Below are 22748 nucleotides of genomic sequence, written 5' to 3'. Positions count from 1 at the left end.
AGATTTCAAGATTTAATTTATAATAGTCTCCCCCCAGACATTGTAGATTTAGGTCCCATAATTAAGCAATTAATTACAACATGATACCTGATGGAAAGATTTGTAAATAGAGAATATGCCATTCTTTTATTTCCATTCTAAAAATCATAAACACTAAAAGGTAATTCCCTGTTTTTGCTTTATGCTGGAGCCACTATTTTTAGTGAGATGGCCCCTCTCATTTCAGTATGAGCTGCCTAGCTGGTTTGTGAACTCCTTATTTTGGATAAAACTAGCAGCTGTCCCTATATGGAATAAGAACAGGAATATTACAGGTGGGGAAATTATTCTAATATAAATTTGGCTTCTAGAGATTTTAATAATTAAATAATGTACAGTACCTTCTATTGTCTTCACAGTGAATTCATGACACTGTGATGAAAATGTATATACAGTAAAACTGATTTTTAATCCCTAGTGTATACTTTATTGGTTGGGTTGTGGACCTTTCTACATGGCTTGGGACTGTCCAGATGCGGTTAAGTTTTTTAAATAGATTTCTTCTTTCTCTCTAATTTAAAAAAGGTTTTTTCCCGTCTTATAGGTTCTCACATAGTACCCTTGTCTAATCCTGGCCTCTCACAGCAATAAAAAGACAGATCTAGCTGGCTGCCCACAGCAAAAAATATGTTGGTCCTGCAGTGGTAGCTCATCAGATTTCATATTTTAAATTTTACTGCTTGGATACATGATGCTGAGAAGTGGTGGGTATCATGATTGTAATCCCTCCCCCTTAGGGGCGCTCCGGCTCTTTCACATTTTACCTGATCTCCTGTTCCAGTCTCCCCTTTAAAAGCCAGACCCTCCCACTAATCCAGGCTCAGTTTTGGAAGATGGGCACCACAAGGCTTGCTTATTTTCCGGGTTGTCCGAAGGCAGGCCTTTTCCCCGGGGTCTTGACCATCAGAGTCTGGGGCTTGGAGCGCCTGACCCCGTTACCCTTTTTTATTTTCCCGACCCTTTGCCAGATCCCGCTCCAGCTTTTAACTTTGTCTCGTCTTTGTCACGAATGGACAACCCAGTTTAGGACATTTGCATCCCCTGGATTTCCTACGAACACCCCTCAGACTTGTTTGCATTAGACTACACCTCCCCGAGCACTGGCGCATCTTGGACACGCCCCCCTGTACTTCTTCCAGCCCCTATCCTAGTCCTTTTTTCCCCATGTTTCTCACTCCCCTCCGGATTATGCCATCTGCATAGGGTCCTGAAAGGCGCTTCGTAACAGTGGTCTTGGAGTGTTGGAGTTGATACAGTCAAATTTCTATGTGGTGGTATTCATGTGATATCTCACTAATTTGTGTTTGTGTCTCATTAATTTGTGTGAAGCCTGTAAGGGAGTAACACTGACAGTGGTGGTGGAGGAGGTGTAACTCTGTTTTCCAATTGTTTAACTGTTTACCATTTCAGAACTGATTCAGAATTGATTCTGAAACAAATACTGTAGCAAAACTGGTGAAAAAAAATACATTTGTGGTGTTTTGGAAATCTGCCATTTTTAAGGTTTTGCAGACAAAAAATACAACTATTGTTAATTGATTTAACTGTCCGCTTTAGATTGATTCTTCTTGAGCGTCCTGTCTGAAAAAGATTTTGAATTTATTCTTTTACTGAGGAGGAAGGCCGTAAATAACTGATTGGTTGTGAAAGGGCGACAATGTCTGACACTTCTAATTCATTTATTCCAAATTATCCAAATAATAATTTGGACAGTAACGACTAATTAAATAATGAAACAGCGATCCTGCAAGGAATGGATTTCTTGCTCCTACAGAGAAAACTGCTCTGAGCTTCTGTATATAAAATGTTATTGAAATAGTCAGCACTTCATTATTTTATGCATATTGTATCATATTAGGGATCACTTAGCTGTATTGTACTCAAATATCACTGTAGTTCTTGATTCACATTCCTATTTTTACTTTACTCTCATGGTATTTCTCACAGCATAGGAAAGCACTTCTCCAAAAAATTCAAAGGGTTGTTTAAGATCCCAAAGTCCTAATTACAAAAGACTCATCCGGATAACAGAGATACCTTTCATACTGTGAAATGCGTGTCCTTGTTTTTTTTTCCCAGTGATTTACTCTGAAAGTTTGCTGTCAGGCTGCAGTTCACATGAGCCTAATTACAAGCCCTGTTCAGCCTCATTTGGTCAAAGAACACAGAATCCCAGTTTTTTTTTGCATTCAAAGCAATTCATTCATCTGTCATTGCCTACAATTGCAGGAGCTCTGATGCAGAACCAATTATGATGCCCTGAGGAGCAGAAATTGATCGTCTTTTTTCTTTTTTAATTAAAAAAGATGTGGTAAACTAAATTAGGGTTAAGAAAGGTCTTACAGTCACCTTTTGTTTTGAGCTCATAATTGGCCAAAAATGTCAGAACATTGTAATCTAAGTTATTTGAGACATATTTCATGTTTTGTTTTCTACACCATTTAAGTTAAAAGAAAACGAGAGCTTTAACAACAGGAATTTCTTTACTTTCAATACAGAGAATTAACCATTTCCCAGGAATGGGAGAGATCTGCCGGAAGGACTGCCTTGCAAGAAATATGGCCAAGTAAGATTAATGAAAAAAATGCCATAAATGTGAGATTGGATATGACTACATATGAATACAGAAGACTATGGATCATATACTTCAATCATTTGCCTTTGTTTGAATAATTACATCTATTTGATTTCTAAGGAGCAAATGCCACTTTGAGTCTTTAATTTTTTCGCAGTTCTTTTGCAGTGCTAATTTAAGAATGAACTAGACAATCGAACCTCTTGTTATTGATTTCTAACACCTGGAGTTTATTTTCCCTTTTACAAAGCAGGTTTCTATTATGGGTTATAAACATACTGTAAGTATAGCTGAAATCTGCTTATCACTGCAATTAAATGTAGCTGTTCAATGCAGGTTTTATCCTACTCTTTTAATAAAGAAAAATGCATTTGTTAACTTCAGCTATTGTGATTCTTAATGATAAAATGTTTTACATTAAAGAAGGATTGAATTAAGACAGTGGTTCTCAAACTTTTTGGACTAAGTACCACCCCTAATCCAACCAAAGCGTCCAAGTACCACCTACAAGTCATCTTCTCATAGGAGAAATTATTATAATAATAAACTTAATTTGATATAGCGCCTTTAAAGGTGGCTTCTCAGAGTGTTTTACAGAAAAAAAAAACATTAACAACAACTAATAAAAAAGCACCATTTCAGTGAGAGGGGTGAGCCTGTTTAGTTGAGCAAAGCAGATGTGAATTAATTTTTCGAGCCTTGATACAGTTCACAACGGAGTCTAACAGATATTAAATCGTCAGGCATTTTCTTGACGGCAAAGATCTCGCGGTGGATGTTGTAATGCGTACATTAATTTCTGGAGCAACCAATCTAATTCGTGCCGAATCTTATGTCAATCTTATGTCGGCCTGTCATTGCTCTAGCACCGTCTGTACAAACTCCTACGCATTTTATCCAATCGAGGCCATTCTCTTCGATAAATTCATTCAGAAGCTGAAATATGTGCTCTCCTGTAGTTCCTTTTGGTAGCGGTTTACAGAACAGTAAGTCTTCATGGGACATGCCCTCAAACTCGTATCTAACGTAAACGAGCAAATTGGCCAAATCGACTACAGACTCATCTAATTGCAGTGAAAAACATCTGCTCATCTTAACGCGCTCTATCAGTGTACTTTTGATATAATCCTTCATTTCAATAATTCTATGAATGTGTCTTTCAGGGGGAGGGGGGCAGCAGGTCGAGCTGTTTAGCAGCCTTTTCTCTACACATAATACGTGTCAGCTCCTTTGCCAACGGTAAATAAGGTTCTTCAAAAATAGTGTACAGTAGCTTACCTGCTTTAGCAATCCGCAAGCTTGCATTTTTCCGCGTTTCCGTTTTTATTTCCGTACTTATTTAAAGTTTTTATTTCATGCGCATGGGAGCGAAACACAGAGAAGCTCGGTGTATTTTTCTCAAATTAGAACAGTTCTTAAATATTTTTCTGTTATCAGGCTTTCGTGTGCTCACAAGATGACCTGCGTTCGTAGCACGTATTTCTATGCATTCCTGTGTTTACAACGTTAGCATTGTTCCAAAATCACACACATTCTCCTTTCTCCTTATTTCCTGGAGATACAGTAGCTTTTTTAAATACAATTGGCCATTTGCATCCGTAGCACGCATTCCTATAGAGTGGTATAGAATTACAGAGTATCTCTTGTGCTGACTGAAGAATTAGCGTGCACTGTATCGTAGTACGTAGGCTGCGTATGCGACACGTATTAAAATACAAACCCATCCCGATTTTTCAGCACACACGACACAGTTCTAGGGTCATTTGGCGTACCACTTGGCGGCACGCCACGTACCACTGCCGGTACGCGTACCACAGTTTGAGAACCACTGAATTAAGACATTAGTCAGTATTCTTACCCATTATTACTCTTTAGTACTGTAAGTTGGTGAAAAACATTGGTGACACATAAAATGATAGGAATGTGGAATCTTTGGTCCCGTTTTGAAAATCTTTGTACTTTTCTTTATTTGTAGTTTCTTTACACTGAAAATATTTGTATCCAAAGATGAGGATTTTCTGTTTTTGGTGGAATAGATGTTATTTTCCTAGTAAATGCAAAAGTGTTAAGAGGCTAACTGATACAAATTTGTGAAACACATTTAAACTGCTTGACTACTGCTCACACTCACTTTTTTATTTAAACAAAGGGATGTAAGACAGTGATGAACCATCTTGGCAACAAATGTTTAACCTTATACAAACTATTGAATAAGAAGGACTGGAAACTCGTGTTAATAATTTAGTTTATCTAAAGCTGAGCATAATTTCTCTTAGAGATATGCTGTATGACAATCTCCTGATTGATCTCATCATGTTACTGTCTTCCAGCCATTTGAAAATAGTCTGTTTCTGCTTCCTCCCCTGTGTCTTCAGAATGATAAAAAACCAGCCTCAGGATTACAGCTTTATTCCCAAAACCTGGATCTTTCCTGCCGAGTACACTCAGTTCCAGAACTATGTGAAAGAACTGCGCAAGAAACGCAAGCAGAAGACGTTCATTGTGAAGCCAGCCAATGGAGCCATGGGTCATGGGTAGGACACAAATGAAAGGGTCTGACTGTCCTGTACACACTGGATAGCTGTCCAGTGTTGGAAACCAAAGCCGTGTTTTACTGGGCCGTTATGCAAAAGACTAGAGTAATTATTGTAATAGACCTGATTTTCCTGCTGGAGTGGTTATTCCCTACCATCAAGGCAAGGATGGAGTCACAGGCAGACCATTCCCTGAAGGTCTCAGTTTGTAATTACCGTACCCCCTTATCAAAATCGGTGAAGAGTAAGATCAAGACTGGTTCAGGTTATAAATAGAGTGTGCAGTCCTATCCTGCTGTGACACTATTCTGTCATTGACTTAAGAGATTGTGAGAAAGATATCAGGAACTCTTTCATGAAGTCATTTGTTAAAACCTCAGATCTTAGCAAAGGTCTATGTTTCCTTAAATGGTTTAGTCTATCTGCAGTACATATGCGTGCCATTCTTTTTTTCACAATTATCCAGTTAGTCCTTTCAGTTTTTACGTGACTCCTACATTTCTCTTGATCACCTCTTGTTTCGACATAGCTGGTTAGTTATCATACTTTCTGACAAGCAAAAAGAGGTTCAGAAAATGTTTCTGAAGAGCACAGGCTTCACACAAGGGAAGTGAAAGAATGTTACTCCTTGTCTATTTATCTGTTATTAAAACATCAGATTGTAACAACTGAAATGTGGCTCCAGGTCATTTCCTACCTTTTGACTTTGAGAAGTCTTTCAGAAAATATTTGTGCTGGGTTATTTACATAGTATGAAAAATAACAGACACAGCAATAGAAGTCCGCAAAAAACATGCGCAACAAATGAGAGATGAAATCAACAGCTCCTTTAGCAGCTGTTTATGTACTTAATATCATATTGCAAAATGTCAGGTGAGTTATTGTGCAATGTTATACAGATGTCTTTTGAGAAGGAAATCACATAATTGTAACTGAAAAGCAGATACATTCATTGACATTAATTTCTTGGCAAGCCTCTTGGCAATCTAACAAGAACAACCAAGAAACTGCGAGAATTGACAGGTGTAGTTACTGATGTCTGAAGGGGCAAGAGATCACAGTCAATCAAAGAATCGTGTGCAGCTCAGACTCCAGATTTGCTATTTCCTGTATGTGTACCATTAATCTGTACAAATCAGGACAGTAATGTCAGAAGACAGTGAAACCTCCTCTGTTGATTTCGAAGCAGCTTTTCACACGTCACAATACATAGTAGTGGCCAAAATAAGAGTCAAGACAATTATGACAAGATTTTTTTAGCTTTACTGTCATTTAGATAGATTGCAAGTAAAGAGATTATTAACAGAGTCATGTTACTTGAGGCCATTATTTACGAAAGAAAAGGAACTGCAAAGACTGAATTATTCTAAGACTTTAAAGCAGTGTAGGTAATTGAAAATGAGTTTAGCACTGGCTTTTGGTGAGGGGGTACTGAAAGATATTAAATTGAAATTCCCTCTGCAGGACACAGAAAATTAAGTTATATCTCAGTAATTTATTCTCAGACAGAAAGCTAAATTAAGTTATTGTTTGCAGCTTCACTGAAGCTGGTTAAAAAGTGTCAGGTTTAAATACAAGATCTCGAACGGGGCCAATTAAACATCAAGCGAAACTGTTTTGATTACCTGACATCGGTGCCTCATCAATCATGTCTTCTAATTTACTGCAAGAACAAGTGCCAGTTTAATCCTGTCCATTCTCCCACTCACTCAAAAGATTCCTATGCTCCTGAAGAGTTTGTATTAAACCTTTCAATGTCGAGAGTCCCGTTTTTTCCAGATTCTGCATTTTAAGTTCCTGAAATTTTGTATTTTAAGGATTCTGAAAATTGGCTTCCTGTGCAATTAATAATTCTAAAAGGAAAATTAATAACAAGATTACTCAAAATTGTTGTCTCTTATTTTTCTCTTTAATTTTAAAAAAATACTATCAATACATCAAAACTAAAACAGTTTATTTTCTTCATGCTTTGCGTACTTAAGTCATTCTTTTACTTGTGTCCATTTATTTGCATAAGGACCTTTGTTTTACTGACACCAAATATGGACGAAATAATATACTGTAGCCCAGTGTTTGAAGGCTTTTTCTAGATTTATACCTTTAAAACAAATGCCACTTGAAATTACAAACATATTTTTCTAACCAAGGAATTTAAACAGTGATATCCTTTTGTTTAAACACCAGTTTTCTCCAGTAAATATACAGTGAATAGTAGAATTACTGCCATTGCCTTATTTTTTAATGTAAGTCAATGTGGGAGATTCTTAATGTTTTTTTCATTGGTAAAATGAAAACCTGAAAGTCTTTTATAGTCTATTGTTTTAAAGCCTGTTCTTAAAAGAAAGTGTGTTCAACCTTCTTTGCATTAAGTGTGATCTGCATATTTTCTCAGCTGAATGCCATTGGCAAGGGGCTGAATGAAATAAACCATTGCAGCAGTTGATTTTGACCTGTGTCCCACTATTGGTTAATCTGTAAACTATCAAAAAACCCAGTTAACAGCAATGAAACAGAAATCAGGGCTCTGTCTTGACCTGCTTAGTGTAAAGCAATCAGGTTAAAAGCTGGCCTCATACTGCCTGAAATCCATGACTTCCCTCTGGGAAATGTAGTTCCTGTCTTCTTATTCCATCATAGATTTGTATAGGAAGATATAATTCCTATATATTATTCATAGGAACCCATTACTTTTTTCTCACTTAGGTAACAAATTTGTTCATTGTCATACAGGATCTCCTTAATAAGAAACTGTGAGAAGCTTCCAGCCCATGACCACTTCATTGTCCAGGAGTACCTTGACAAGCCCTTCCTCATGGAAGGGTACAAGTTTGACCTGAGAATTTATATCCTGGTCACTTCCTGTGACCCTTTGCGAATCTTCCTTTACAATGATGGACTCGTGAGGATGGGCACAGAAAAGTATCATGCGCCCAGTGAGTCCAACCTGGTAAGAAACCCGTCTGCCAGATGTGACTCATTAAAAATTGAGGGCTGTTTCCCCAAGGGGCTGTGGTATCTGGCACTTCTTGTTCTCACGTTCTCAAAGAGGATTCTTTTCCACACTTGCTGATACCTGAGAGTGAGAAGTGTCAAAGTGAGATTAATGAAGTGCACGTTTTTCACTGTTTTAACAAGGAGGGTGGATGAGAAAGGTGGGGAGGGTAATTAAATTGGAGTCAGGTGTCCATATAGTGCTGAAAATGAGTTTAAAGGTTTGGGTGTCTATTTGTCTATGGTATGTATTGCAATAAATATGTCCTTGTCCCATTTTGTCAATGAGCTCCCGTCTATCAAAGTAGTAGAAAAAAAAACCTAACCATCTTTAAATACAACTTACTGAAATGACTCATGGGTGCTATCTCTTTTATTTGCAGTTAAGCTGAGGAGATTTAGGTTCACTCCAAGGCTCCTGACATCTAGAATAAGCCCATGCCAGTTTGAGTCGAGAAAGTGTATTATGCTGACTTTTATTATACTACTTTTGAGGATTAAAAAAACAGAATCTTTGGCTAAGATGTTAAAATCTTGACACTTCTCAAAACCCATGTGATGTAATATGAAATTATTAAATGATACAGATTGATTTTTTTCAGCTAAGCATTTTATTGTTGAACATGTATATAAAGGTACTTAGTTTTGTAGGAGTTTAGGAATCTTTCTCAATCTAGCAACCATGTTAATTCTTTGCTTTCTAACTTTATGTTTACCCAGAGTCAGCTGTACATGCACCTGACAAACTATTCTGTGAACAAACACAATGAAAACTTTGAAAGGGACGAGACAGCTGACAAAGGCAGTAAGAGATCGATCCGCTGGTTCACAGAGTTCCTCCGCACCAATGACTACGACGTGGCCAAATTCTGGGGTGACGTTTCTGTAAGTGAGCCCCTCAGATGTAAAGCACGACTAACTAGTTAATACTGTACCAACACCCCAATTAATATTTTGTACTCCTAAATACTCATTCATAGGTTATCTTTTTTATTTTGAAATATAAATTACATTTTTAAATTTATATTAAAATTTTAAACTCAAATCAGTACCTTTCTTAAAATATATTAGAATCTAATATGTATATACAGTGTATAAAAATATATTATTAACATCGTACTGTAATTGTCTAAACAGTGCTACTTTTTATTTTCTTTATTATGATTGCTGCCAAGTTCCTTAATTGTATTTCATACATATTTTGAACACGTCCAAAAAAAACAAAAACAAACTTTTAATATTTTTCATGAAAGGACAAGAAGATGTTTTGCTAAGCAGTGTTTGGGTGGGTTGTTTAATACACGGATTGCCCTTTTCTACTGGAATAAAAATGATTGCAGCATTCAACATTCAGTACCTGATTTTGTATTCTGTTAATTTATGACCTGTGTTTTCACTTAGGATTAAAATAAGTCAGTGCAACTCATGTACAGCCTAAAGGAATTAAATCTCATGTTTCTTTTTTTTAAATCCTGTTGTTTTGCTGTAGCACATGGCAATTTGGCTGTGATATTTCACAATAAATGTGTTTGTTTCGCCAAATCATATCATTTGTAGGAAAAGGATGTATTTAAACATTCCTGGCCAGATTTCTGAAATGGCTGCATGACGGTATTTCCTGTGTTTGTGTTGGCATGGCAACAGGAGCTGGTGGTGAAGACCCTGATTGTGGCCGAGCCCCATGTCCTCCATGCCTATCGGATGTGTCGTCCTGGTCAGCCTCCTGGAAGCGACAGTGTGTGCTTTGAAGTCCTAGGATTTGACATCATTTTAGACCGGAAGTTGAAGCCATGGCTTCTTGAGGTAGATATTATGACAAGTGTTCCTGTTACAACTTCATTTATCCATTATCTATGTTTGTTTAATGTTGTGGTTTTTGGTTAAATTGGTCTGTTATCAGAATATCCCACACTCTATGAAGGAAAGTGCTACTTTAGTTTGGGAGTACAACTTACTGTCTTAAACCCAAACCTGAAAAAGTTCCTACCCCTTTTCGGTGTGAACCCAAATTCTTGGTTCCCTTTCCAGTGCCTTATTGGATTTGTACCATCATTCAAACGGCGGAAGGAATTTAATGTGGTGACATTTTCTCAGTTACTATAAATAACTATGCTTTCTGATCATTAGAAACTGATCCAGAACACTCTGGACCATTAACATTCTGGAGCCTATTATATAAAGAAGGCTTTTTAAAAAGCTTTTCTCGATGTACACTAGCAAAAAAACAGCTATGAAAAATTGCAGTCTGATATGCATAGGAAAGATAGCCATCTTTTCTTCAGATTCATCTGTCACGTTTTAATCAGGAAAAAAAAGATTAATGCAACACTACTGTCAGTAATAAAATGTCTCCTTAAGTAGATCTCGCTATGTACATTTATCAGCCTTACATCACAATTTACTGCCTCTTAAGAACTCTTTTGCATATAGTCCTGCTTCTGTTGCACTTCACTATAAATAGCCCTTGTTTGTCACTTTCTGCCACTCTGTGGAAACACAGGCAGTTGGAGCACAGAGCCAGAAGCAAGTGCCAAGAATATAGGTCAGCAGCAGCAGGTTAACAATCTCTGCAGAGCCGTGTCCATGCCCATTTCTTCAGACTTAAGACGGTGTGTAGGCAGAGGTCCAGTAGAAATTTTCTAAACATTAATGCTGTTCTGGTTGTGGTCACTGAAAGTCTAACCAAGATCATTAAAACCCACAGTGACTACAGGACATGAAATTATTTCAATAACAACACTATTATAATATATATGTTATTAAAAAGATAAACTAAATATGTGGGAAAGCTGGTGATTAAATGGGGTGTTTTTGTCACATTTAATTGAATCATTGCTGAATGTGTCTTGCATTAAATCTTTTTTTTACATTTTTTTGTGGATGAACAACAAAGAGACATGAATAGAGACATGCTCAATTATTGTCAATGTTATTTCCTGGGTGATTCTATGCTCTGCATTAAAAAATACAAAAGCATTATGGTTACAGTTGTTATTCTACTGGATTTCTTAGCACAACTGCCTGCCCCCACAACGTTCCTCATTTAACATTAATGTGAGATCCCTCAAAAAAACATCTTCTTGTTACGGTACACTAAAACTTAGTTTAACAATATTGTTATAGCTCACACTCAGATGATTGATCACAAGATATTTTCAAGTGAACTGTCCTGTGTATTCATTCAATTGTACCAGATTAATGATACAGGCCATGGTTTATAGGGCAATCCTAATCATATTTCTTTCCCAGGGCCAGGAGACATTGTTACAGAAATATGTTATATAATCTCTTTTAGTAATCAGAAATATGATCCTTCTTACTTACATGTGGTAAGCAAAGTTTTTGAATGTGGGCTTTAGCTAACCTCCTGCAGTGCCCAGTTCACAATACATAACTACAGATTTCTTCAATGTATTTTTCTGCATATCTCACAGTCAGATAGCTTGGTTTGGGTATGTATTGTCCAAGATAAACAAACAAAGATCTAAGCTTTTTCCAAGCATTTCAAGTATTCAGACTATGTTTTATAAAGATACCATATTATACATTACTTTTTACAACCATACTTCATTGGATGTTTCAGACTGAATATCTCATGTTACTTTTCTTTTTTGTCTCTGCATTTATTTGAAATGTTTTTTTAATTTAAATTTAATACAACTAGAAATGTCACAATGACTTCTCCCTTCCTTTTGTTAATTAATTTCTTTCTCAGTCGCTATCAACATCTTTCAAGAAAGCAACATGTTGCCAACAAGCCCAAAGAGGAAAACAAATTCTCTTAAGGGCAAATAAATGACCAATGTACCTGTAATGTAGATTAAATCTCAACAAAATGTGAAAGCATTTATTTTTTTAGCTTCTGTAAGTGCTTTATTTCGAGGAAACACTTCTGTTCATTCGCAAAAAATATCCTCCATTATGCACTGGTGTAAAGAAAACATAGAGGGATAAAAAAATCTGCATTCAGATTCCAAAATATATGGATGGACACTGATAAAGAATTGTTCATGCAATATCCCATTATTTCATTAATCTTTCATAAATGAATCAAAGATCAAATATTATCTTAAAGACTTAAATACTGAATGTAAAATAGAAGTAAAGTTTTGTGACCATTAGTAAAGTATTAGGGAGCAAAGGTGACGTTATTTCACCAGAAAAGTCTCTTGATTCACTTTTCTTTAAAAATATTTAATGAAGCTGTTTCTGGTAAAGCTTCTAGTTTCCATAGCTGAGACTATTTGCTATGCCAACAAAAGCAAAATATGGAACACATGTAAATCTGAGAAATAGGACTTTGAAAACAAGCAGATACAAATTGTGCATTTAAATTATGCTGTGTTTTGGGCTTGCTGCAATCTAGCTGCAAGATTATTTATTGTTTGATAAATCTGCTGTAATTTTCCAGTTGGCATAGCTGGTCTATAGTATACTTGTGGTGTTCAGCCTCATTAAAGTTGGGTTACTGCTTATTTGGGGTTTTACAAAAATACAGCTGCTTTTACAAATAAAATGGAGGGCAAAACAGAAAAGAACAAGTGTCTGGGGAAAGCAGGATAATTAGAGCCCTGCAAGGGCCCACAAGGTTTAACTCAAAGACAGTCTAGCTTGTTAGAAAGTGACTGCGGGCAAACCGGTGTGTGCTCATTGGGGTGCACAAACTGAAACATGTACTCTTATTCAGATCTTAGCAGGACTGAATCTATCCTTTATTTTGCAAACAAGAGATAATTTTTACCATGCTTGTTAAAAAAATACACATTTGTTTTTAGCTGTGAGAGGGGTTTGTTATTGGACCTGTAACCAATAAGTACTGCTAGTTAACTTTAGAGTGAATCTAGTCATTAGTATCTATTGATGCTTTAAAAGGGGAAACTTTGCCCTAATTGCTTGCCCTCTGGGGTGTGTGTGTGTGGACTGATTGGCACCTAATGAGGGAGGTCAGATGTGCTCAGAGTGTTTCTTGGGACGATGACAGCTCAGACTGCACCCTGCAGTGGTCTAAGCACTTTCCCTTCTGAATTGTTTCAAGATGAGTTTGTTTGTCCTTTTCTTAAAGCCAACACAAACCAGACTTCCCCTTCAGAATGAATGGAAATGATCTGCACCGGGAAGCGTAAACAAACGGGGTCTTTTCATTGCTCGCACGGACACAGTTTGATCTTGATGGGGTTCTCTTCACCAATGTGACGGCAATTTCCCCTTTGAATGGAGGTTCTCCGACAAACTAGATGGAACACTAAACATGGCTGCAGAACTGTAATTTTAGAAGTTTCCTGCTGACCACTCCAATTCCAAAGTGTCTTTTCATTCCTTATCCTTCACTGTTGAAATTTTGCAGTAAAATCTAAATGGATCATAGTTGCACAGTGGTCCAGTACAAAAAAGTAATCAAGCAGCTATTACTAGATTTTATAATAATGTGACTCAAAAAAGATCAGTTCCAAATAAATGGGGTTAGTGGATGCCTTTCTGGGCTGGTCATTTTGTCGATCACAGAATGACAGATACCTATATGAAGCATAAGATGGATGTTAAATTACTTGTGTCACGAAAAGCACAACTTTCAAATAGATGTTCAGAGATAGAGAAAACATACATGAAGCCATACATGAATTGTTACAAACCTGAAGATTAAGTAATACTGTAACTATTATCATAATGGCGAATATAAACTTTAAAGCACCATACAGCCAGTAACTGTCACTGCTGTACTATACAGTAGTTAGTGTACCTTTGTTTTTTTAATTGGTCACAGTGCCTTGCAAAAGTATTCAGAACCTTCCTATGATTTCCCATTTTGTGAAATTACGAAACACTTTTTAAATTAATATTTGATTTAAAACATGAATGCTTATACTAAAAACTTATAAGGTACTGTAAACATTTTCAGACCCATGAACTCAATATTTGGTAGAAGCATTTTTGGCAGCCAGATTGCAGCCAGACTGCAGTTTTTTTGGATAGGTCTTTACCAACTTTGCATTTCAACTTGGTGCAATTCTTAATCATTCTTCTGGGTGAATTTGTTTAAGTTCTCTTAAGTTCCTTGGGGATCGTTTATGGACGGCTTTACACAGTCGTAACACGACTTTGATTGGGCTCCTCAAGGATATTGACTTTCATATTTTTAAGCCACTCTAGTACGCTTTGGTATTGTGCTTTAAATCACTGTCATGCTGAACGGTGAAAGTTTAATCCAATTTTATGTCTTCAACAAACTGAAAAAGGTTTTCCCTTATTATTTCCCTGTATTCTGATCCATCCGTTTTTCTTTCAGTTGTAACAAGCTTTCCAGTTCTTGCTGAGAAGATGTATCTCTACACCATGGTGATGCCACCACCATGCTGGACTGGGAGATATGCTGTGTCAGACTTACCACATTGAATTTAGACAACAAAGTTCCAATTTGGTCACATCTGACCACAAGCGATTTTGTGACTTTTTTGCAGGATCACAGAGCTGCTTTGTTGCAAACTCCATGCAGGATATGATAATTTTCCATTTTGCCCTAAGGGAGAGTTTTGTGGAGTGACTGGAATACATTTCTGCCATTGCGGCCATCAAACTCTGTAGCTCATTGTTGCTCAAGTTGTCGTTGGACTCACAGTGACATCCCTCACCAGTTTTCTCCTTGCCCAAATTCTGAGTTTGGAGGAATGGCCTGAAATAGGTATTGTCAGAGTGATACAATGCACCTTTCATTTCTTGTTAATTGAGTAGACTGTGCCCACAGGGATATTAAGAGACTTTTGGTATATTTTGTACCCTTCTCATTATATGTATTTTTCATTGACTTTATCCTTGACTTGCTATGAAAACTCCTCAGTCTTCATGGTTGAGTCTTTGCTTAAAATTTATTACCTTATCAAGGAACCTCACAGAGACAGCCACTTAAATAATATTGTACCTTGTAAATGTGTACACCTTTATTAATTTACAAAGCAAAGCATTTCAATACTTATTCAATTATGATGTTTTGATTTTTCTCTTTCTTTTCATTTCTTTCTTTTTTTTTTTGCTTTAATGAGTGGAGTAGGTTGTGTAAAACAAATATTAATTGGTATTTTAAAGTGTCATGGCTGCAAGGTTTAAAGCAACAAAATCTATAATGTTGAGGTGAAAATGCAATTAAAAATGACCTGTCTTGTTTTGAGAATGTAATGATGTATGAGCAAAATTAAATCCAGTTGTTCTAGTAGCTTAGTATGGAACATCTTGTGTTGAGTCTCTAGATGGCAGTATTAACCTTATTATCTCCAAGAGCCCTTATTTTGGGACAGCTAATACAACACACAGAACTAGCCGATACAGATATCAAATGCAAAACTTAGTTTTCATATTTAGCACATCTACTCATATTAAGCAGCAATACAAAATCAGGGAAAAAAAAAACTGTGCTGCTTCACACTACAGAGCACTTTTAAAAAACGTAAGCCATACACACATTTGGAACACCATGAAGCAGACCTTATGTTTTTTAAGAATTTCTTTGAACTGGCCTTAGCCATATTTGTTTGGTGAACACTGTTCCAGAAAGGAACTGTGATATTAAAGATGCTTGTATGGTAATTCACTGGACCATATATGTTAAGCAATGGGTATTGAGTTTCTGCATTGGAATTACCCACTAGGAATATAACAAAAGGAGAAACCAGTGATTGCTAAGTAAGTGAAACCAGAGCTCATGCGTTCTAGGCTACTGGCCACATGGCTGCTTTTAGTGGATTTACTGAGAAGCAGTAGTCAAAAATATCATTCACAAATCTTTGTTCAGACTAACATCCAGATGTGCGCACTGAAAAAAAAAGTCAGAATAGCAAGAGATGATGGAAGAGATGGAAAATTTTTACTTTGGTAAATTGTATCTTGGTTGACAACTGTTAAATATATGTGAAAAAAATAAAGCAGTACGTACCAATATTCATTCCATTAGCCATAACAATATTGAATCGTGACTACTTTAAGTCGGGACATACATTTTAAAATGTTTAGAAAATTCGACACAGCTAATATTCCATCAGAAGGTATTTTTTAAGTGAAGAAAGACTATAAAATACATTTAGCATGGATAAAATAACCAGATGCAGTGAGACAGTGACAGAATTGAGTAACTGTGCTTAAAGATAACCAGTCCATTCATGTTAAACTTTTTGTGGCCATATTGAATTACTGTGATATACAGAGCTGCAAGGTTAATAAATATACTCTGGTGTGTTTTTGCTTTTCTCTGGTACTGTACTTTGCTTAAATATTCAATGTATAATGTAAAATACACTGGTTGCGCAACCTTATGTTATTGCTTTAAGGACAGTAATTGAGATCATTAGGCCACAAGTACATCAATGTAAATTGAAACCAAATGGTTTGTACAGTTGCAGAGCAGCTTAAAGAAGTGGAGTCAAGGAGGCTGTATCCCACAGTAGTTATCGAAATGTTGACAGATTATTTACGCATCAAAGATGCAGAAAGCAAGGTGAAAAAAACTCTGGGTTCATTGATTTTTATCTGTAGTTTTGTAGTTCAAACACCTAATCACAAATTTGGAAATGAAGGGAAAATGCTAGAACAAGAACTATCAAATGCTTAGCACAGTGTTTTCTTTTTTTGTGTTGTTTTTAGTTACTGTATGTTTCGTGATTATGGATTAAGGTACGATTTAAAGCTAAACTTTCATCTTTTCATCTGACATTTTTATTGAATGGCTCTTTGTAAGCTGACTCTTTAAGCTCCTGCCAGAGACACTTAAGGAAATCACTACATGGTTTTAAAGGCTACAGGGGTTCATTAGCCCCTAGACCAGCTTCACTTCCTCAATGAGAAGGGCCTGGTACATTGCCAGTTTAATTCCTTTCAGGATGACGAACTGACAGTGCAACAAATCACACTGAAAAATGAGACAGAAGCAGAAGTGTAACCACGATTACGAGGAACAGCAGAATTAGCTACAGTCTAATGAACACTTTTGTTAATTATATTTGAAGGGAATGTAAATGTAAATTCCGATTTTCTTTTTTTTTTGGCTGTGGGGAGGTGGACGGAGGGAAGCGGGGGCGGTGGATTAATTTTTGCTCTGACTGTTAGGCAGGACGTTTCAAATTCTTGTTGTTATTGCTGGATGCTATAAATCCTAGGGGCCTCTTTGTTGGACAACTTGATGAGCTTTCTTTGTGTTTTGTGAAACTGACCATCTGTGTGATAATGGCCTTCTACTGTTAATGTCGTATATATCAAAGCTGTTAGCACAGCATCTGATAGGGTTACGGTCAGTACAGTGTATTCACTGATTTAGCACAGTGCTCAAGGTTTCCCTGCTTTCAGCTTTCCAGTCAGTTGTGATGTAAATATTATCTTACAGTCCAAGTCTAAGCTTCATACACATCAGTAACCACCTTTGTGATGGGGATTAAAGTTTAGCTGGGATAAATTTACAGTAGCCAAAGAGAGGATTTAAGTTTCTCTCATTTTGTCTCTTTCCCTGCATGGAGAGTGGAGAAAGAAACAAGCTCCAAGGATTGTGGGGCGATTGTGGTCAATTAAAACCCTCCATCAATGTGATCTTTTCAAGATCGTTCTTGTCATCTCTTTTTTACAGGGAGAATGGAACCTTTGCACCACTGTGTGCAGTAAAATATGTCCAAATTAGGAACACAAATATTTTGCATTCACAGCTATGAAAAATAATTTGGTTCCTTCAAAATGACATTTGTACAGTAAAATCTCATGCAGAAATGTAGCTTTCAAATAATTCACTTTGCTCTGTTTTTGCTATAATAGTTTGTCTTGTCTTCACTGATACCCTATTTGTCCAAGAGACATTGTTGTCCTTATGCATTGGGTATTGTGGGCATCATATAATGGGGTACTAAAAAGTTATTCTTTCAAGCGAAATAAAATGCATTTGTTGGATATTAACTTGTGGACATCTTATTACTTGCAACACTTCACAGTATAGTAACAGTGTAAATACAATAAGGAAAAAATAAAGGTTGTTAACTGTAAAAAGAAAGGGTCATTTCATTGCTTAATGAGTGTAAATCAATATTCTCTTTATTACACTCTGAGGAACCTCAGGCAAACTGTCATTTGATCTCCTTTTAGATGCAAAGCAATTTAATCTGCCTTATTCATGATATCCAACCCGTTTGTCACATCCTGAACTTGTTTTATATACAGTATATCCTGGTTTGCATGTTTTTTTATATATACATGAGAAAATAACATGTTCCATTAACATGTAAATATTTAAGGTTAAATAAAAATCTATCTTAATTCCATAACTGGCTATAGTTTTGTAATAGAGTGACAGTAACATCGGCAGTAACCTCGAACAGCATTAACAGTGCTTTCTTGTGATGGGTGCAATAAAACTATTGATAGGAGAGCTGTTCCTTATGTGGAAGAAAGATGGCAGCAGCATGCTTCAGCTGAGACAGGTGGGATCAGTTGGCACTCTTGATGGTTGGAGACAGGTGAACTGACAACATGACAGCTTCTCTTCCCAAGGCAGGATGTGTTTTTGGACAGGTCAAAGGACAAAAGTGCCTGCGGGTTATTCCCCAGAATCTGACAAAAGCTGCCTTTCAAACCCAATTCAGCATCATTTCCCCCTTCTTCATTTTGAAATGCCATACATATTAGCTGAAAATCTTTAGAATTGGAAAAGAGTACAGATTTCTATTTCTTTGCATTACAGATCAATCGTGCTCCAAGTTTTGGAACAGATCAGAAGATTGACTATGATGTGAAGAAGGGTGTCCTACTCAATGCACTCAAACTACTGAACATAAGGTACTAATTCTGTTTAACAAGCACTTTGTATTAATCATTTTAGCACTTTTTGCAGGGTCATTACTTTCTTGCTGTAGACGCTGGCAAATACAGTATTTATAATGTTATTGATACGTTTATCTCACTATAGAAATGTCATTTTTTAAGTAATAATGAGACCTTCCACGTAATATATTCATGATAATGAAGTAACACTTATGGACAAATTAATTATTGTAGCTTGGTATATACCGTTTGGTATATACTATACTGTTGAGGAGAAAGTATATAGGGTGAAAAGATTTTATTTTCAACAAATTCCCTTAGTTTTCTTAAAAATATGTTTCAGTTTATTTTATTTCATTTTCCTACAATGTCATATATGTGCAGGTTTGAAAAGATACAAATATCTGCCATAAATGTTTATTTTTAGGTTTTAAATATAAAACTTAGAATACTGAAGCCAAAACATTTTGAATTCACAACATGAGGTAAATGTTTATGGTATTAAAGGTTGGTATGTTTCAGGTTTGTTTTCATTGTTAGTAGAAATAAATAAGAATATCATTAAAATATATAAGATGTTAAGTCTAATGTGCTTTATGACCATTCTGCTGCCCCTGACTTGTTAGTGTGAATATGACTGAGCATTGTCAATGTGGAAAATAAAAAAGAACAGACTCAGCTGATTGATTGTACCAGCCCTGACCCATAGGTTTGATTATACTATGAGCACATGTCGTCTACTATGCTAAATATAGATTGTGAACAATGGCTCTAAAATATTGCACAGTTGAAGTGGATTGATTGCAATGGGGTATATTGAGTTTTATGTTTAATAAATAGTGACACAATGAAATTGAACCACATTGTAAAATGATCAACTCATGGAGGCTAGAATGTATATTTAGGGTTGGTATTTCTCATGGTTACACAGAACACATTGCACCGCCTACAAACATGGAAATTACTAGTGTTAGGTAAGTTAAATTAAAAAATCAAATGAAAAAAACAGCTATATGAATAACACAAATTCTGTTTTCCTTATTTATTAAATACAGCAGTTTCATTAAAGTGTACTATCTTTAATTTTTAATAACATTTAAAAAGCTGAATGGAAACAAAAAAATGTCTTTGATGGACAGTAATACTCTTGATGAAATAATACGATATACAAGACTGCTAATTTGCACAGTAGTGAGAGTAATTTTCACATACTTTATACAACATAGCAGTCCACTTTTTCTTGAAAGATTATATCAGTGTAAAATGGAGCAGTTTAAATTGAAATTATTAAAGGGTTTGTAATTTTTTGTCTAAAATGGTACTTTGCATAGATATTTTAATAGCTAATTTATTTCTTCAGTACTTCTTAGTTAACTTTTACTAGCAAACAAAAATATTAACATGTAAAAAGTACAGTAACTGATTAAAAAACCAAAATTGCTCTGAATGCACACAAATTGACAGTATATTTTATTTATGTACAATATATGAAGTATCTTCTCTTGGATGGAAGGCTGTTTTGAGTTCTAGTGATCCAAACCAAGCATCTGTTCTGTGTAGAACTCTACACTTCTTAACCTCTCTGGCATCTGCTGAGTGGGCATTTGCCAGGCCTAGGCATCATCCTGGGGTTAAAAGAGCAGCAACACCTCCTGGTTTGGTTGGATAAGAAGAACGCTAATCATTGTTAAACCTCCCCATTCACATCTGTGTAATGGTAGCTAGGTGACAGCTGAAGTGGGCCCACAGAAATTGTGAAGAGATTGAAGACTATGTAATTAAGTACCATCTCAGATTTAGTGCCTGTGGAACCATCTTTAAAATCTTTAAAATTTTTTGTATTACTTATCGTATACACCTTTTGGTATTACCGATTTTTTTCTTTGCCTCTCAACTCACAGCAGCAGCTCTTGTATTGCACGGGGAGAATTAGGAGGCAAAAATAACTCCTCTGATTGACACACACACTGAGCCTTTCATGTTTCAACTTGTTGCAAGCCTTACAGTGTCTGCTGAGAGAGTTTGTGTCAAGTGGAGAAGCAGCGTTGTCTCTCACTGAAGTCATGGCAGTACTCCAGGCTCAGGGGTCGCTGTTTGCCTGCAAGCTGACTGACAGAACTCCACGCCAACCTTGACACCACAGCTCGGGCAATCCAGGTCACTGTCAACTGTTGACATGACCCTGGCTTCAACTAACAACATCTGGGTCAAAGAGCTTCTTGTGGAAGACTCCCGATCTTTATTGCATACCTTGCTACTCCTTTCTGGCACAAAAAAGTCTCATTAAAAAGATGCAACTTTTCCAAGAAGAGAAATATGTTCTAGAAAAAAAAACAGACCAAAAAAAGGACAACCTAATTTTATTGCAATCAGTACTGCAATCAATTCTATTAGGGTACCAAGATGAGGGTTCCTTTAAATATAATTAACATACTGTAGAATGATGAATTCCAGTTGCTACAGGAATAGCAATGTATAATAGTATAAAATAAAGACAGACTTCAAGCATCGGATTTACAGTTCTTTAGATTGAGGGGCAGTTACCCCTCAATCTAACAAGTACAATTTCTAACTTTTTACACAGAAAAAGATAAGAAATTAATTGAGCTGTTGGACAGATAAAGCTGTGCTTAACAGCTGTACAAATGGATTGCTGATTGTCATGTGAGCGCTGAGCAGGTCTCCCCAGGAAGATACTGATAGCAGAGAAGCCTCATTATGTTTTTGTAGAGAAGGTTCATTATGTTTTTACTGATCATAGAAAGCAAGAACCCGAATTAGTTGGGTTTTTGTTAATCGCATTACTTTCACTCCTCATTTCGCTCTTCAGAGCCAGCGATAAAAAAAGGAATTTGGCCCAGCAGAAAGCGGAAGCACAGCGGCGGCTGTATGGTCAGGGTTCCATGAAGAAGCTGTCGGCAGGCTCCTCTGAGTGGGAGAGACAGCGTCATACACTGGAGAGGAGGAAAGAGGAGCTGGTGAGATTCCTGACCACTGCCAGCACCCATGTACTCAGAATAGGCTGACAGAATGGGAGAGCCACACTCCTGTCCTCCAAAGCTGGAACATTTCCTGGTTTTCCAAACTATTCTGTCCTTTATTTGGCAGTCTTTTCAAGTCTGTTTATTGTTGATGTTTGAAAAGGTGTACTTTGTCAAAGGATGTTTAAACATAAAACACTTGGCAGGTTCAAGAAGAGTGTTGCAAGTTTAGTCATGTTCAACTTGGTCCTGAAGAAAAATCTTATTTTAAAAAAATAGACTGTTAACCATCATTGTGATTTATCGGCAGTCTTACTGTGTTTTACAAAGACACCTGAGACAATTTATTGTTTTTCTCAGTATATTAATGCTAAACCAGCAGATCAAGCCACAGAACCACCAGTTGATTAAGATAAATCATTAACATGTATCAAGGGTACCATACTGCAGTAACCCATGCACTTGGTACTTTGAATTTAACTTACCTAGACTAGAGTCTAAATGAAATTACATTTCTGACTCATCTGTAAATCACACATAACAGATCCCATATATGATGGCTGTTTTCTATATGTTAGATGTCAGATACCTCTGGCAAACAAAGGTTTGAGGTTTAAATTTGTGGTTGGTTCGGTTTTGATTTTATCTAGGCTTAGGTATCTAGAAAGTTTGTATGGAAACTGGAAAACATTATGCTGAATTTAGCATCATCACATTATTGGCTGATTAGATTCGATTGGTGAAAGATGATTCCCAATAACAGGCAGAGGTCATTACCCTATATTGTAGGAGGGAGGGTGAAATTAAAGTGGGCATTTCAAACTTCAGGGTGGGTGCCAAAGGCAGAAT

General features: G+C 36.4%; 1 protein-coding gene across 6 annotated transcripts in view; it reads left to right on the top strand.

The window, feature by feature from the left end:
* Positions 1-22748, top strand: part of ttll7 (tubulin tyrosine ligase-like family, member 7) — an 84497-nt gene that overhangs the window by 37074 nt on the left and 24675 nt on the right. For all 6 annotated transcript variants that reach the window (XM_069194284.1, XM_015355702.2, XM_069194285.1 and 3 more), the window contains 7 exons: positions 2538-2605; positions 4990-5148; positions 7879-8095; positions 8860-9024; positions 9784-9942; positions 18839-18933; positions 21749-21896. In XM_069194284.1, coding sequence (XP_069050385.1) covers positions 2538-2605; positions 4990-5148; positions 7879-8095; positions 8860-9024; positions 9784-9942; positions 18839-18933; positions 21749-21896 — 1011 coding nt within the window. The remainder of the gene's footprint in view (positions 1-2537; positions 2606-4989; positions 5149-7878; positions 8096-8859; positions 9025-9783; positions 9943-18838; positions 18934-21748; positions 21897-22748) is intronic.

Source organism: Lepisosteus oculatus, chromosome 9, assembly GCF_040954835.1.
Source record: "Lepisosteus oculatus isolate fLepOcu1 chromosome 9, fLepOcu1.hap2, whole genome shotgun sequence".
Taxonomy (NCBI): Eukaryota; Metazoa; Chordata; class Actinopteri; order Semionotiformes; family Lepisosteidae; genus Lepisosteus; species Lepisosteus oculatus.
Note: the sequence above shows the minus strand (reverse complement) of the source record. Positions and strands in the feature narration are given on the sequence as shown.